General features: G+C 40.6%; 1 protein-coding gene across 1 annotated transcript in view; it reads right to left on the bottom strand.

Moving 5' to 3' along the window:
- CHD1L (chromodomain helicase DNA binding protein 1 like) overlaps nucleotides 1-16,058 on the bottom strand; it is a 44,965-nt gene that overhangs the window by 4,267 nt on the left and 24,640 nt on the right. The window contains exons 13-19 of the mRNA XM_063106225.1: nucleotides 13,391-13,505; nucleotides 12,615-12,768; nucleotides 9,557-9,722; nucleotides 5,012-5,160; nucleotides 4,004-4,167; nucleotides 3,280-3,485; nucleotides 2,138-2,236 (exon numbers count right to left, since the gene is read on the bottom strand). Of these exons, the coding sequence (XP_062962295.1) occupies nucleotides 2,138-2,236; nucleotides 3,280-3,485; nucleotides 4,004-4,167; nucleotides 5,012-5,160; nucleotides 9,557-9,722; nucleotides 12,615-12,768; nucleotides 13,391-13,505 (1,053 nt within the window). The remainder of the gene's footprint in view (nucleotides 1-2,137; nucleotides 2,237-3,279; nucleotides 3,486-4,003; nucleotides 4,168-5,011; nucleotides 5,161-9,556; nucleotides 9,723-12,614; nucleotides 12,769-13,390; nucleotides 13,506-16,058) is intronic.

Genomic DNA, 16,058 nt, shown 5'->3' with positions numbered 1-16,058 from the left:
AAATTCCTTTGGAGGTCTCTGTTTGTCTTAAGTCATTTAAATACTGCATTCTACTATATAGGTCTATTTTCCTACCTTCCAAATAAAATAAAACTGATGCTCCAGATAAACGTGCTAATTTAGTTCTTTTTTTTTTTTTTTGACTGATAAGGGGATCGCAACCCTCGGCACAGTGTTTTCTGCACCATGCTCAGCCAGTGAGCGCATCAGCCATCCCTACATAGGATCCGAACCTGCAGCCTGGTGCTACCAGCACCGCACTCTCGCGAGTGAGCCACGGGGCCGGCCCTAATTCTATAGCTTTACATAACCTAGTTTGAACTTTTTGTTTAAACAAAAGTGATGAATATCCTGCACACTCCTATCTTTTAAGTCATTCTAAAACACTGGCTATGCTATCCCGTTCTTCTGATCAACTCTCCCAAATGATAGCCATTACCCATTAAATAAGGTCCTGCTTAGAATGGCATCTCCCTGGACAAGCCTATTTCCCCAATTCTCTTCTATGATGTGCTCCACACCTGCCTTTAAAATCTAACTCTTCTCTATTCCTCGACCTGAGTCCTCTCCTCTGGCCTGCCTGGCCTATGCACCGTCCTTCAAACACCTGCACTATGTAACTGCTTGGGTTCTTCAGTATCCATGCACTGCAAATGGTAGGTGTTGTGGGGATACCAAAATGAACGAGACAAGGTGAGGGATCCTCTTGCCATTTCTCTCAACCAATTCAAATTCAACCCATCTTTTCAGGCCCAAGGTAACTTTCACCACCTCCGTGATGCCTTCCCTGGGAATTCTAGCCCAGTTTCATGTACTCTGCTGCACCTCATTTCATTCCTTCATCAGATCAAGCTGCACACTCCCATCTCCATTTCTTTACTGACCACTTTTGCCTTAAGTCTGTGCAACCAGGTTTTAGTCTTCACACTCTACTCAAAGTGCTCCAAGGTCATGTGATGGACCTTGGGTCAAATCCAGCAGCTTTCCCCATTCTCACCTCACTTCAGAGTCTGACGCTGTGGACCACTTTGCCTGTTTGACATCCTCTCCTCCCTTGTCCCTCAAAATACCACACTCTGAAGGTTTCCTTATTTTTCTGACAATTCCTTCTGTCTCTTCCTCCTGCCTCAGCTCCTAAGTGGAGGTGTTTTCCATGCTCTGTTCTTTGCCCTCTCGTGTCTCCATCTTATCTCTCGCTTGGTTTCTAGCAAGGACTCAAACAGGGACTCTTCAGTCTGCACCTCTAGCTCTGGCCTTTCCTGGATTCTCTGCTTTTCCAGCTGCCCAATCTGAATCTAAATTTGGGCTGACTATTTCAACACACATTAAACCCTTCTTTCAGTAATTTGTTTTACTAATAAGAGTATTTACTCCAAGTCCTTATATCCCTTTGTATCCTAGAAGACTGGGCAGAAGAATTAGGAAAAACCAATCTCTAAAAAATCTGGGGGGCCCTTCTCTATTGGACAAGGTCCTTTAACCTCTCAACAACCCCAGGAAATAATCACGTTAATAATTTTACTCCTTTTACCACTGTGATTTCTGCATGTAAAAGGCAGTGCCCCTTTCCCTTTTCTATGCCAAGGGACAACACCATTCAGCCTTCCAAGCTCCTCTGGCCCCAAATTGCTGTTTCCAGGGAGTGTTGTACTGCAGGCTGTGCTGGCCTCATGATACACCCTACTTCCCCTCAGCAACAAACCTGAACTCCTGTTAGCATTTTAATGATGTGTCTGATTTCTCTCTCACAGGTCTCTGACATTTTCATGAGATATTCCCTTATGAAGACGGGGTGAGTTGGTTAAACAATGAAATGATCCTCATTCCAATACTTTTTTCTAAAAACATGCATGCAGGACTGACAGTTTTCAAAATACTTGTACATTCATTACCCTCCCTGTAGTCCCATAAGGTAGGCAGAACAAGTGTTATTTGCAAATTACAGATGAAAAAACAGGCACAGGAAGGTAAGGGACTGCCTCAAAGTCACATAACCACCAACTTATTGATGACAGAGTTCAGTCCCCAACCAGTTCTTCTGACTCCTTAGCTAGAGCTTTTTAACCCACATGATACTATCTTAGTGTCCTCTCCTGTCTTATTCCCCCCTCACCCTTCCCTCTGCTGTGTGTCTTACCTTTCATTCTCCCAGCCAGCTCATATATTTTTCTTGGCTCAGTTGATCGTTTTTCCAGAGCTGTGAATAAACCTCCTCTTCCCCAGTGGCCAGAGTCATCTGACAGAAGAAAGAAAACATTTTCATCTATAGGAGGCAAAGTCCAGTCCACAATTTAGAAAAACAAAGGGACACAAAATAGGCTTGTGGAAGAATGACTTCTCAAAGGAAAGAAAAAAATGTATGATCACCTCAGGACATCATAGGTTGGACTTCCCAAATAAGTTTAGGTTTTCTGGAAGATACACCTGGCCATCATAATAGGAAAGCAGCTCAAAAATTAGCGTTCTGAATGAGCAAAAGCTCTGTGGTGCATCTGTAACCACTGGAGGTGAGGAAGGATGGAAAGTAGACGGAACATGATACGGAGTGAGGTGAAGCACTGGCAACACAGCAGCACACAACTCCCACTTTACGGTCATGCCTTTCTTCACACTGCAAACACCTGTTAGCATTTATTACAAGTCAGGCATTGCTCTAGGCACCAGGGATATATAGCAGCAGACAAAATTTTCCTGCTCCTAAAAACCTTATTTTCTCATTCAATGAGACAGTCAAACAAATGAATACATGTTATATGCCAGGTGGTGATTTGCATAATAAAGGAAAATAGAGTAGAAAGAGGACAGAGAATAACAGAGGTGGAGATGGGGTCTGCTTTATATGAGAAGTCAAGGAAGACCTCTTTGAGAAGCAGGCATTTGAACAATGCCTGATGTGGCTACTTGGGGAAAGAGGGTTCCAGGCAGAGGAAGTAATAGTCTCGAGAGGGAACATGCTTGGAGTTTTGCTTTTCCTCAAAGGATTCCTTTGTCTAAGTGTTTCCTCATCTCACCCTCTTAAAAACCTCGTGCAGAGGATAAGGCAGACAGCATCCCATTAAATGGATAAGAAGTTGAGGCTCAGAGAGGTTGCGTAACTCAGCTAGGTAAAAGAGCCAAGAGTCAAATCCACGTCTCCTGATGCTAAAATTCACGCTTTTTGAACCACACGATTCTACACTGGGACCATCCCCCGTAAATCAGAGCTCTGCCTCATCCTCCCCAGTTCTTGGCACTGTAAAGACCGAGGCACCCACCCCCGGTCCACACCACTTCTCGTACCCACGCAGTGCACAACGAGGGCGTCCTCCGCGCCAGCCTGGGGGTGGGTGACGTCACCGCTGACGTAATTGATGGAGGTGGAGTCTGGGTGTTCACAGCACAACTCTGCAGAAGTCGCATCCTCCCCGTCCTCTGCATCCTCTGGCTCGCTCTCCTCCGAGGGCAGGCAGAAGGACTGGTAATTGTTGGACTCCCACCAGGCCATCCTTCCACAACAGGCCAGAGAGAAAAGGAAATTAACCCGCCTCTCACAATTTCCCTTGGAACACATTTTGTACTGCTGTTCACAAACAATAACGGCAATTAGAAACTCACCCTGTTTGAAGATTTCTGCTTATTTGTAAATAAACAAGTCTTACTGATTAGCCTAGCTGCCTCCTGACTACACTTCAATAATGAGCATCCACCAAATGTCCCTGTTTTTAAGAACATGACTAAAAGGGACTATTCAAATAATCTACTCTTTGTCAGACAGTTATAATAAAATTTTATTGTTTCAACAGAATGCATCTTCTCTGCCTTAGGCACTTAGAACTTTTTACTTAAGTAGACTAATATTAAAGTTAAAGTTTAATCTTTAAAAAGGTATTCTGTTAACAGTAGGAACCACCAGCTTTACAGAAGTTTTCCGTATTTCTAAAGTGTTCTTCCACTGGGGTCTCAGGTACACCTGTGGCTCCTTTACCAACTGTGACCCTCAGCTTGGTTAATAATACAGACATACTTTTTCTCATATTCAGCTTCTTCCTTCTGCCTCTTCTTTTCCTCTAGTAGTCTCTTTCTCTTGGCTGCTGCTTCTTGTCTTTTCTTCTGTCTGTCCTCCAGCTCTTCTGGGCTCAGAATCCGCTTCCTTTTGGTAGACCCCTCCACAAGGCCTGGAATAAGAACCTGTAGGAAGAACAAGATGCATAACCAGGAAGGTAAGGAACTGCCTGTTCCTCCGTGAGTTCATTCACCCCTACAGCACACCCTGTATAGAAGCAACATGCTTAATATTCCACGAAACATCGCATCTCATGCCACCATGTGTGGTGGGAACTGGTGACAAGACTCTTCAACTGATTGTGCATATTACACATCTCATAGACTCGGTGACCAGGATATTGTGCTATAAACTTAACCAGAGTATCGGCATGGTTGGTACAGTCATTTCAATCCATTGCATTAGGAATAAGATACTTCAGAAAAGTAACTTTTTTTCCTTGATTGAAAGCATATCCTGCAGGATGCCTCTTTAAGTTTAATCATTTTTAATGGAAATCTTTCTATAACATATAATAATTCTTTTTTAAACAGAATACTGCAACATCATGATTATCTTTACGATCACTAGCATTTAATGAGCACCTATCAAGTGCCAACCACTGCAATCATAACATACATCATTTATGATTGCCATTCTCTCTTAATGACAAAGGGCCACAATTATCCACAGCAGGACATGGTATTTTAGTGTAATATAGTGATCCCTTTAGGGGTGGCTTAGATAGTCAGGGTGCTTTCACCTGCATTAAACTGTATAGTATACTCTCCTTGTTAAGATTTTTTATGCCAACTTTTTACATAGTTTTTATACCAGGGTACAGGTAAGTATACTTACATTTCAACAAACATTTATTTATTTCTTAACAAATCATGCTAAGAGAAAAAAATGATCCCAATATCATTTTTTGTTCTGTGAGGGTGATGGTTTGGAAGAATTTCTTCCTTTACATAAAGTAATAGTTCTTACACTGCCTTTATTTCGGAGTGACCGGCCCTCTTGACTTGTTTTCTCCAAAAGGGTTTTCTGAAGATTCACCAGGTGTTCAAATGATTTTCTGTCTTCCTTACTAGGCTCTTTAGAATAATCTTTACCTTCAAATAAGTACATATGGTTTTCTAAGAACACAAAACACAAAGAGAGAAATGTTAGATACTAAAAAAACAAAAAGGATTAGTGCCATCCAAAGCAATAACGAGGGTGAATAAGAGAACAGCCTGTATTCCAAATGGGCTAAGACCATGTTGTAATGAAGGTACTTCATTTCCCATTCCACTGACACTGATGAGTTCGGGTTCTACGTGGGGATCCCATACATTTGCTTTTCAAAGAAGAGAGCATGGCTTAAAGCCCTTTTGGTCCATCCTTAGATGTCTGCTGGATCCATCCACCCTGCTGAGTCTTGATCACTCATCACTCATTCATTCCACAACCATTCTGCAGCACAAATCTCACTGACAATAGGATCACCTAATAAAATCTATACTTTTCTATTCCAAACACAGTTAATACTCCTTTTCTTTTTCTGCCTTTTCTGTAATATTAAAAGGAACAAGTAACAAATCTATGAGAAAATGAAAAATCACAAAAATGATTGCTTGGATTTACAATATTCTTTACAGATCTCATGAAGCATTGTCATGATCCTCCCTATAATCCTGGTATAACTAACCCCATTTATAAAAGGGGAAATTGAGGCTCACACAGGGAGTAAGGGACTTCCCAATTCTCACTGCTAATAAATGATGAAGGCAGGATTTTCTGACTCTAAGGCCAATGTGCTCTTTTCAGTATATTACTGTGTCTATAGAAAGTTGGAGGGATAACGGGCTAGCAAATAATTATGGTAATAACAATAAGGACAATAGTGTAATTTTGAATTGTACTTAAAATTATCAGAGCACTTTCGCATCTATTATCACATTTGATTTTTGCAAGTATGTAAAAGAGTAAAGGAAACATTAATAGCACCATTTTACAGATGAGAACGCAAAAGCTCAATGAGACTGGGTAATCTGCCAAGGTCAAGTGATAAAGAGAAGTCATGACCAGTCAAGACTAGCAATCACAGAAAGGTGAGATAATGATTCAAAAGTGAAGCACATTTAATAGCACATGTTACCAAATAATGTATTTTCACAGCATTATGATATCAGCTATAAGTAAGTTTTCCCTAGAGAGTATGAAAGCAAAACATTTTCCTTCTCAAGAGACCAATTGCTTCACACTTGTACCCAAATCTAACCAACTGTAATTCTAATGGCATTTGCTAATTAAATCAGCAGGGGCTTTCAATGAGGTGCTCTATCAACAAGTGGAAAAAAAGAAAAAGAACTGAGAAGTGTCAAGTATGATCAACATATGCAGCTTCACACCACATGCAATTCTCAAGTTATAAACACGCTTTTAAGAAACTCTGGCATTCAAGATAAAGCAACCCTGTTTTAAGTTTAATTTTAATTGGGGCTGTTTTAATTACTAGTCTTTTGTATTCGTCTATATTATTTTTAATTGTGCTCCTGTCTTTGCTCTCCAGCCAATAGGAGGTTGAAGCCCACACAAGCCTAGTGTCCTACTAGTAGAACCACCTACCATAGAGGGAATCTATACCCAAAAATCAAAGAGAAAATTCCAAATTTTATTACAACTGGAGAATTTTTTCTGGCAGTTGGCCTGAAAAAAAATAATTTCTTCAGGCAGTTGGACTGACTGAGAAATGTAATGATCTTTTTGGAAAACAGCACAATTTTATTTTGTTCTGGTAAACATTAGGAAAATAAGCTGAAATTAATCTAGGTGTGCAGAAATGGGTGCAAGCTTTGGTATTTAACGTAATCAAAATATAACTTTAAAATATGATCACATGCGTCTATTTCTTCTCTTTAACTGAAACAACTAATGACAAAAAAGGAATTTAAAAAAAGAGGTATGAAGCAATAATGGATGAAATAGTTCAATAACTTTGGCAAATGAGAAGTGGTTGGAGGGATAACAACAGATAAAGAAGAGCTGTGTAAGCAAAACGCAGGTGCCTGGCTAAGGGGTGACTGTGAGACGAGAGACCCTCTCAATCCTCCAAAAGCCTATGACCCACAAGTGCAGCGTACCACAAGGTGGGGGAGATCTGAGAGGAGATCTGCATATCAAGTAATGCGAGTGCCATGAATTCTTGACTTGGCCTGTTTTTTAAATGTGATTCCATCTGAGTAACCAGGTTTTCTCCAACCCCTACCTCTTCTAAGAGAAATATTAGAGAAGTCGTCTACAGAGAAAATGAGTGGCCCAGTGAAAAGACTTCAAATATGGACATCTGGGAAGACTCCCTCAGCTGGCTCCCCAATGGAGAATGCTGGAATAAGGCCCACAGGCCCATACACCTGTGCATGACAGAGCTGCCCCTCCCCGGCACATGTGACCAGACAGCCAGAGGACACTAGACATTTCAGGAAAAATACCCAGAAGAGATTCCAAAACAAATTTCCAAAAAAGTAGAGGAATGATGGTGACTATAGTTAATGTCACCATTTCTCTATAGAGAAATGTTAGGAGAGTGGAAGTGAAGTGTCCTCAAAATGGATAACCAAACGATGACATATGCGTCACCTCTCACGGTTAATTAGCTAGATTTAACCATTCCACACTGTGGATGTGCTTCCAGGCATCATGTTGTACACAATAAATACATATAATCTTACCAGCCAATGTTAAAAAATACATAAGTATATTTGAAAAAAAAGAAGAGAAAGAAGGAGAAACGATTGGAGAAAAGAGACAATGCAGCAGGCAGAGGAAGACTTTTTAAAAAGATAAAATAACTATCCTCCCTGGAATACATTTTAAAAAGCTATAATAAATGTCCTCAGAGAGGTTACTATGTCCTTGAAATGAGAACAGGATACAATTAAAACAACAAGCAGAGGACAAGAAAGAGTTCTTGAAGAATATAAATGGGAGACTACTGTAAAGAATTTTAGATAAAATATGAGAAAAGTCAAAGAGCAGTGTCCTGTAAAATAAGCCAGCTGCCTAAATCCCAATTTCTCCACGTATCCTATAAAAATCATGTAGATCAACAAAGATAACAAAACCACCCCTAACACATGCCCACTATAAAACTAAGAATCAGAAAATACTATAAACTTCAATTTTCAGATAAGGAGAGAAATGAACATTCAAAGCCAGGTGAACCAGCTCCAAAGGCCACACTAGAGTGGAGAGTCAGGCAGAGACGGCACAGAAGAGAGGGCAGTGGGGTTCTGGCAGCATCAGATACAATTTGCCCCCGAATAAGAAGGTCATACTCTAAATGGGAAAATAATGAGGACAGGTCTGAGACCTGGTGGATGGATCAGAGCAGTGGCTACAAAGGGACTGAAAGGAAGGGACTAGACAATACATGCAGCCAGAAATTTGGGAAGGCACTGTTTCATGGGGAGAAAGACTAGTTAGAAGGGGAAGATACCCCTTGACAGTTTTGCGGTAAAGGGAAAGAAGAAAGCAAGTGATGGAAATTCACTTTCCTACAGAAACAAAAGAGAATCACAAAATCAGAGGTCATGCCAACCCCACTCCTCACCAAAACAAGGAGGCACCATCTAGTAAAGAAGCTGCAGTTCTCTGCATCAGCTGAAGAAGGTACTCGTGAATCAAGAAGCCTAATAAGACTTAGGAAGCCTGTCATCTGAAGCCGTAATCCTCATTGCCGCTGGTACAGGAAAAGAAAGTCATTTCAAAATAACCATGAGATGTCAGGGAACATCCACACAAAGCTAGTGTATGAAAAAATACTTCGAATCAAAAATTCAAACATTCAGAATAGGAAAGGGGGAAAAAAGACAAAAGTTGACCAAAAAAAAACTAAGAGAAAGACAAAATCATTTCCTACACCTCATAGGGTATCGCAGAGTAGATGGAAACAGGCTTAAAGACACTGTCTACGCTATTGATGAACACACAGAAAATGCTCAGTCAATATTAGCTGTAATTTAAAAAGAAATCATTCTACTATTTAGAAGAGGAATCGCTATTTGCAAAGCACCATACTATGGATAACAGGTTTTACTAATCAACAAAGAAGATGCTTGCGGGCCGAGCCTGTGGCGCACTCGGTAGCGTGCTGCGCTGGCAGCGCGGCGACGCTCCCGCCGCGGGTTCGGATCCTATATAGGAATGGCCGGTGCACTCACTGGCTGAGTGCCGGTCACGAAAAAGACAAAAAAAAAAAAAAAAGAAGATGCTTGCAACCAAGGGAGGAAAGGTGCAAATTCAAATCCTTGAGATTGATACTACCAAAGCATTAACATCATGATTTTGGTTTAAAGTTCAGCTACAAAGGAAATAGCCAGACAAATTTCTAGTTCATCTGGGAAGAACTCTTAGACAAAGCAAGTCTTAAACAGTGTGCCCAGGGTGACATCAGGGCTGCATAGGGAGAAGATGTCCCAGGGAGCAGTATCCAGGATTTTCCAGCTTGGGGCAGCTGTGCCATCTGCTCTGCTGTAACCCCCAACTCACTTCCTTCCTCCTGCTCTCTGCTCCCTTCTCCTGCTGCAGGCAAGGCATCGGAGATCCACTGGCCATCTTCTGTTTCTCCCAGGATGGACTCCAGGTCTATTTCATCTATGGTACTCCCCTCAGAGGACAGCAATTTATCCAAACCAAATTTGAGTATCTCACTCAACTTGAATGAACAAAACAAAAAAGGCCAGTTAGTTCTCATGAAAACAAATGTCAGCATACTGGTGATTTGCTAAGTGGCTTGATGACACCAGGCACATTCCTTCCCTGACGGACAGACAGCCTTTCTCCTCTCTCCATTGAAGATGATACCAACCAGGGCATTTCAATAGCTGGATGATGGGTAAGCAGAGAGGTAATAAATGATGATTAGAGCTATTGAGTAAGACAGTTCTCCATAACAACAATTAAAAATTTAAGGCTCCAATTTCTTTTCTTTTTTTTTTTTTTTTGAAGAACAGTAATCTCATACATTTTCTATAGCACCTCTCACTGACTTTTTCACAGGCATTCCCAGCAGCCACATGACAAGTCAGAGACCCTGTTGGCTACGCTCCTACCTCTTCACTGCCAAACTTCTTAGAAAGGAAAGGCTACACTGGGTATTTTACCTCTACCATAAACTGACTCCTTTCCTTTGTCACACAGTGCTCTATGGAAACCACCTTCGCAAAGACCAGTGACAACTCCTGATCACCAGACCCCAAGGCCATTTCTCAATTTGAATCTTTCTGGATATTCCTCTGGCACTGCACTATCCCGCTTCTCTTCCCTTATCCCTCTCGAGGGTACCTAACCTCGGCCTATTCCCCATGGCTGTAGGAACCACCCAAAAAGCTTAATTTTTCCTGGTTTTTACTTGCTACTTCCAAGCATGAACACAACTGGATATACTAGAGGTTACTTCAAAAAGTTCGTGGAAAACTGAATTAAAAGATAATACAAATCTTTCTATGAACTTTTTGAAGCACCCTCGTATTTATGTTTAACCTTAGTATACATGACCAAGACAAATGGCTTTGGCAGCTGGTACCAAAAATAGAAGAAACCCAACTATTTAGGATAAGAATTAATCCACACTGGATTCTCCCTTCAAGCCCTTTGTATTGATGCCTGCCTCCTGACTTTCCCTCATTATCACTCACTTGCGATGTGTGTTAGTCATTAAGGAACTAACTACATGTGCTTCTATGAGAAGCAATGTATTACAGTAATTAAAGGCATGTGATTGGAGGTAGAGTGTGCTTGGATTGAAGTTCTAAATCTGAATGACCTTGGGCAAATTACTTAAGGGAAGATAGTGCCTACCTTGTTCTGTTGTTATTATTCACCAAAACAATTGGAAAAGAGCACCTCAGACTATAGATAGCACACAGTAAGCACTCAATTAATGTTCACCACATCTACATCTGCCTTCTGTTTCTATTGTGTTCTCCCTGCAGGATAATGAACCTGCTTCCCTCTTTCAGGACTTCAGAACTCCACACTGCTTACATTTAACAAACCAGAACCACATCTTTTACTACTGGTTATTTTGTATTTAAAAAAAAAAAAAATCCCCTGCTTTCCTTTGAGACAAGGGCATTGGGCTTATGTTTTTGGCAACCACAAATAACTCACATAGTCTGGATGAGGAAGAGATAATTCAAACATTAGAACCAGAACATAACTTTCCAATAACCATAAGCTAGGTAGAAAGTCTGACAAAACCCCTCTCAAACAGCCAGTAGTCTATGTTCTCACTAGTATTTGGCCCCATGGCATGGGGGATGTCTACGTGTTTCCCAGTGTGCCCAGCAGCCTTTGTGGATATGCTAACCAGGTGAGAAGACTGCTGGTTTTTAACCCATGCTCAGACTAATTGTAAAATTGGTAACCCTGCTTATAGTACTTTTTCACCTTTTAAATAACTTTTGTATTTTTTATATGATAAGCTAGTTCTTCTAAAGGCTGGTCTCTCTTGCAAATTTCTGCTAATGAAATTCTTTTCTTTTGTCTCTGAGTCTTCCTCTAACAAAGGTTTATGTTTATGTTGTATTTTTGCTGCAAAACTCTGTGGACTAAAGTCTGAATTATCTTTATCTTCCTAAAATTCTGCCCTACTTCCTATCTTCCTAATTTCTATTCTCCTCATCATCCAGGTTTAAAACCTTACAACCATCTTTGAATTTTCTGTTTCCCTAGCTACCCACCTCTAAACTCATGTCGTTTCTTCTGCAGTATTCCCCACACCAGACCCTCCCACAGCTACTGCCCTTGTCAGACGTTTACTACTCACTTCATGCCTGGATCTTTCTAGTATCCTAAGAGTTGGTCTCTCTGAATCCAGCCCCTCATCCCTGGGGCAAAAGCAAAGGATCCATAATATATTATAATACGGGTTCTAATTTTAACCCAAGAGCTGCTGTAGAATAACTCTAAGTCCTCTCCAAAAGACAGCTTTTGCTAAAATTTTCCAAACCAGCATTTGACTCCCATCCAATATTCTCTTCTTTAAGCAAACTACTCTAGTTCTTTCACCCCTTTTTCCTATGGCATAATTTTGAATTCCTGATCTCTTTCGCCCTCCTCTGAGTACGAAGTAATGTAAGTTGCTGATCAAAGGGTCTGGGATTAAGAAGCAGGCATGGAATTAATTGTTATTGATTACGCTGAGTTCTTTATCTAATTCTCTTAACAGCCCTCTGAAGTAACTAGTGGTATCCTCATTTTTAGAAAAGCAAAAGCAGAGTAGATGCAAGAGGTTAAGACATCTGCTCAAAGCCACAAAGCCAATAAGTGATGAGGCTTGGATATGAATGCAAGTTAGATCGCTCAAAGCCCATCCCCTTTATTCCATGTTCTACTGCCTTTATGTATCATATCCATCTTCAAATCCTACAGCAAACCTTGCATGCAGTAGATACTATGGCAGGCATGAATTAGGCCAGGGAACAAATGTGTAGCTGGGGAGAGTGGGTGGTTAACACTAGTTCTTTTCACTTACATTCTCAACCACAGAGAGCACTGACTAAAAATCATGATACATTCTAAAGTGAAGAACAATCTATTATACCTGGAGGTCAGCATCGGCCGAAGGTTTCTGAGCTCCCAGAGTAAAGTGGCCTCCTTCTACGATCATGCTGGTGAGCTGCAGTTTGGAGGCTGCTTTCCTATATACTATTTCCTCCACAGTGTCTCGGCCAATCAGCCGAATGACTTTGACAGACCTGCACATAAGTTGAACGAGAGTAGTGTGATATAAGAGGCTGCAAAGCTGGGCAAAGGCATGCAAGGTAAATACACCGAAAAGGAAACAAAACCCAATACCATGTTCAGGGCACAATTAATAGGAGACTGTTTATTTTGGACCTGAGCATCTCTTACAAAGATCTGGCCTCAAATTCTTTCTGAACCTTTCCACGAGTCAAGGAAAGGATGATGAGGTGCCCGTAACTGGGATTCCTTGTCTGTGGTCAAGGAAAAACCTCTGGTGGATCTAAATTATCCTCAGGTATTACCTATCATTTTAGCTTAGCTCCATAACTCCATACGCCCATCTTTAAACTGAGTTAAACCCTAACTGAAAAAAGATGAATTAAATAACTTCTCAAGGTTCTTTCTAACCTTTTCACAATTTGATTTTGCTCTTTTTAACAAAGTGTGGACTGATAATGTGACCCACCCAGGGCAATGCTAGGTGTCAACAGCAAAGCTTGGCTAAAGCCTAGTAGTTTCTTGACTCCCAATTGGACTGTCACCAAGACTACATTCTTTACCTTCCTCCCCAACCCAGAATTGCTGCTGAGCAAGCCAAGGAAATGGAAAAACGCTGGTGCTTGTATCACTCACTTGTTCTGGCCAATTCGGTGAGCCCTGGCAGCTGCTTGCAAGTCATTCTGTGGATTAAAATCACTGTCAACAAAAATAACTGTATCTGCTGCTGTTAAGTTCATGCCAACTCCACCTGAAAACAATGCCAAAAGAAATGCAATCAGCAGCACACAGACAAGGAACTAGAAAATAAACACACAGTGCTAGAGTGGGTCACGCTGATAAACTGAAATTGGTCAAAACAATCGGTTTCATCCTTCAAATGGACACCCCCATCCCGAACTCCAGGACCCTGTAGTGGCTGGAAGTGCTACCTGACTTGGAAATATTGCCTGGCTTGGCAAAATTTAATTACTGAATGTAACAGAATGAAGGGAACAGGGGTAAGTAGCAAATGTGAATACTTAAGTTAGTGCCGTGAAGCCATTTTACATCTCTTCTGTTTAAAAAGCTTGATTGGATTTTGCTAGAACAGCCTGTCAAAAAGGACACATGATTTTTCAGAAAACAGCTCTAAATAGGAGAGAGGTCTGCTGTGGGCATTAAGAGAAAAGCACTTCACGTGAATTGCAAGTTACAACTAGGTAGTAAGATCCCTGACACAAGTTAATTAGAAGAGAAAGTGATATTACACTCCTAAGCAAAGTGGGAAACTACCTCCCTCTGACTGGAGAAAACTTTAGCAAGTATTTTCCATACTTGTTTCACATTAATCAAAGAGAATGTAACAGAACCCATGGCAAGACAGGAACACTCCATGAAATGAGTTCTGATCTTTCCTCAGGGCTGTAAGAAAAAGGTTGAGGAGGTACCTTGGGTTACAGGAGTTAAGAGAACCATGAAGGCAAATTATAGCCTTCTCTTTGATTAATGTGAAAACAAGTACCAAATGGGCTCCCTCTTGCCAGGGTTGTTGGAGCTTGTTGCTGAAACAAGCAAGCCTGAAAGGGCTTGTTCCAAGAACTTCAATTAAGGACTAACTTTCGAGAAGGACTACTGACTCTAAGCTACATCTCAAGACAAGTCAGGCAGAAACATTCTAATTATTCTAATTAAAGTCTTCATCTAAAATTAAAGTGGAAATAAAGAGATGATAATGACTTATTACTGAGATGCTAAATTATACCTAATAATAATGATAGCTACACTTGTGCTTTGCTTACTACTTGCCAGGCATTGTTCTAGACACTTTACATATATTAACTCTTTTAACCCTTATCACCACTTTATAGATGTTGAAATGGAAGCACAGAAAGGTTATGAGACTTATCTGAGGTTACACAGCTAGAAGGTGAAAAAGCCAGGATTCAGTCCCACATGGTCTGGCTCCAGAGCCTGTACTTTTATCCACTATACTAAAATACCTCCCAGCCTCTTATTTTATTTAAAAAGGTGCTCCATAAAAACTGTCTTCTTTTTGGGCTGACTGGTTAGCTCAGCTAGATAGCGTGGTGCTGATAACACCAAGGTCAAGGGTTTGGATCTCTGTACTGGTCAGCCGCCAAAAAAGAAACAAGAAAAATTATCTTCTTCTTGGATTAATGTTATCTAAGTTCAGCTCTTCTTCGTCACTAAGTGGTAATATTTTGATAAATAAGCTATATCCATATTTGTTTGGGAACATTCATGAGCTATCACTGCCACCTGGTGGCAATATGACTCAATCACAGAAATATTTGAAAGTTGGAGGGAAACCTGTTAAATAAATGAAAATGCTGCAAAACTACAACAAAAATGTGATGTCAAACATGACAGATAGTGTTTTGAAAAGGCTAATGTCCAGGACTGCTTCAGCCCCTAAAAGATCTACTCCAGTCCTCCAAGGAGATTAATTGAAAAGCAGAGATGTTTCAAACATAATGCTGCTCTCTGAATATGAAGATGATGAAATCATTAAAGCATAAATGGGGGCCGACCCTGTGGCTCACTCGGGAGAGTGCGGCGCTGGGAGTGCCAAGGCCACAAGTTCGGATCCTATATAGGGATGGCCGGTGCGCTCAGTGGCTGAGCACGGTGCGGGAGACACCAAGCCAAGGGTTGCGATCCCCGTACCAGTCACAAAAAAAAAAAAAAAAAAAAAAAAAAAAAAAGCATAAATGGAATTGTTTTCCCATCACTTATTATGTGTTCACTTTGATCCTTCCAGTTTCTCCTAAGGCTATCCCTGAGACAACCGATCACATGAATAAACAGCTGAGATGCAGGGTGTGGTCTATGATCTTAGAAAAGAGTGAGGCCAAATGAATCTGATTATATCTTGTATTATTAATTTTGTTAGGGAAATAGGACATACACGTGAAATAATCTCCTTAGAGACAAGGATTATATCTAACACTTCTTTTATATACCCTTATAGAACATGGCACTTAATAAAGCTTTCTACATAAAGCCAAATTCTTTTTGTACAGAGACTGATTTCTCTTTAATAGAGGACACACATTACTTTTGGGTTCCTGCATGTATTCCATCAAGATTTAAGTCTACAAAAAATAAGATAATGCAACTAAGATTCTATGAGTTCAAAACTAATTCAAGGGCTGCTTGCTCTGGGACATGAGAATAATTTCATCTCTAAGAACTGATTTCAAATTATTTAAAAGTATAGGAAAGCACTCTGTAACTGGTAAAGCACTACCAATGTCATATTTGTACTTATGATTTAAGTCATATATAGATAAGACATAAA

The sequence above is a fragment of the Cynocephalus volans genome, chromosome 8, assembly GCF_027409185.1.
Source record: "Cynocephalus volans isolate mCynVol1 chromosome 8, mCynVol1.pri, whole genome shotgun sequence".
NCBI classification, from domain to species: Eukaryota; Metazoa; Chordata; class Mammalia; order Dermoptera; family Cynocephalidae; genus Cynocephalus; species Cynocephalus volans.
Note: the sequence above shows the minus strand (reverse complement) of the source record. Positions and strands in the feature narration are given on the sequence as shown.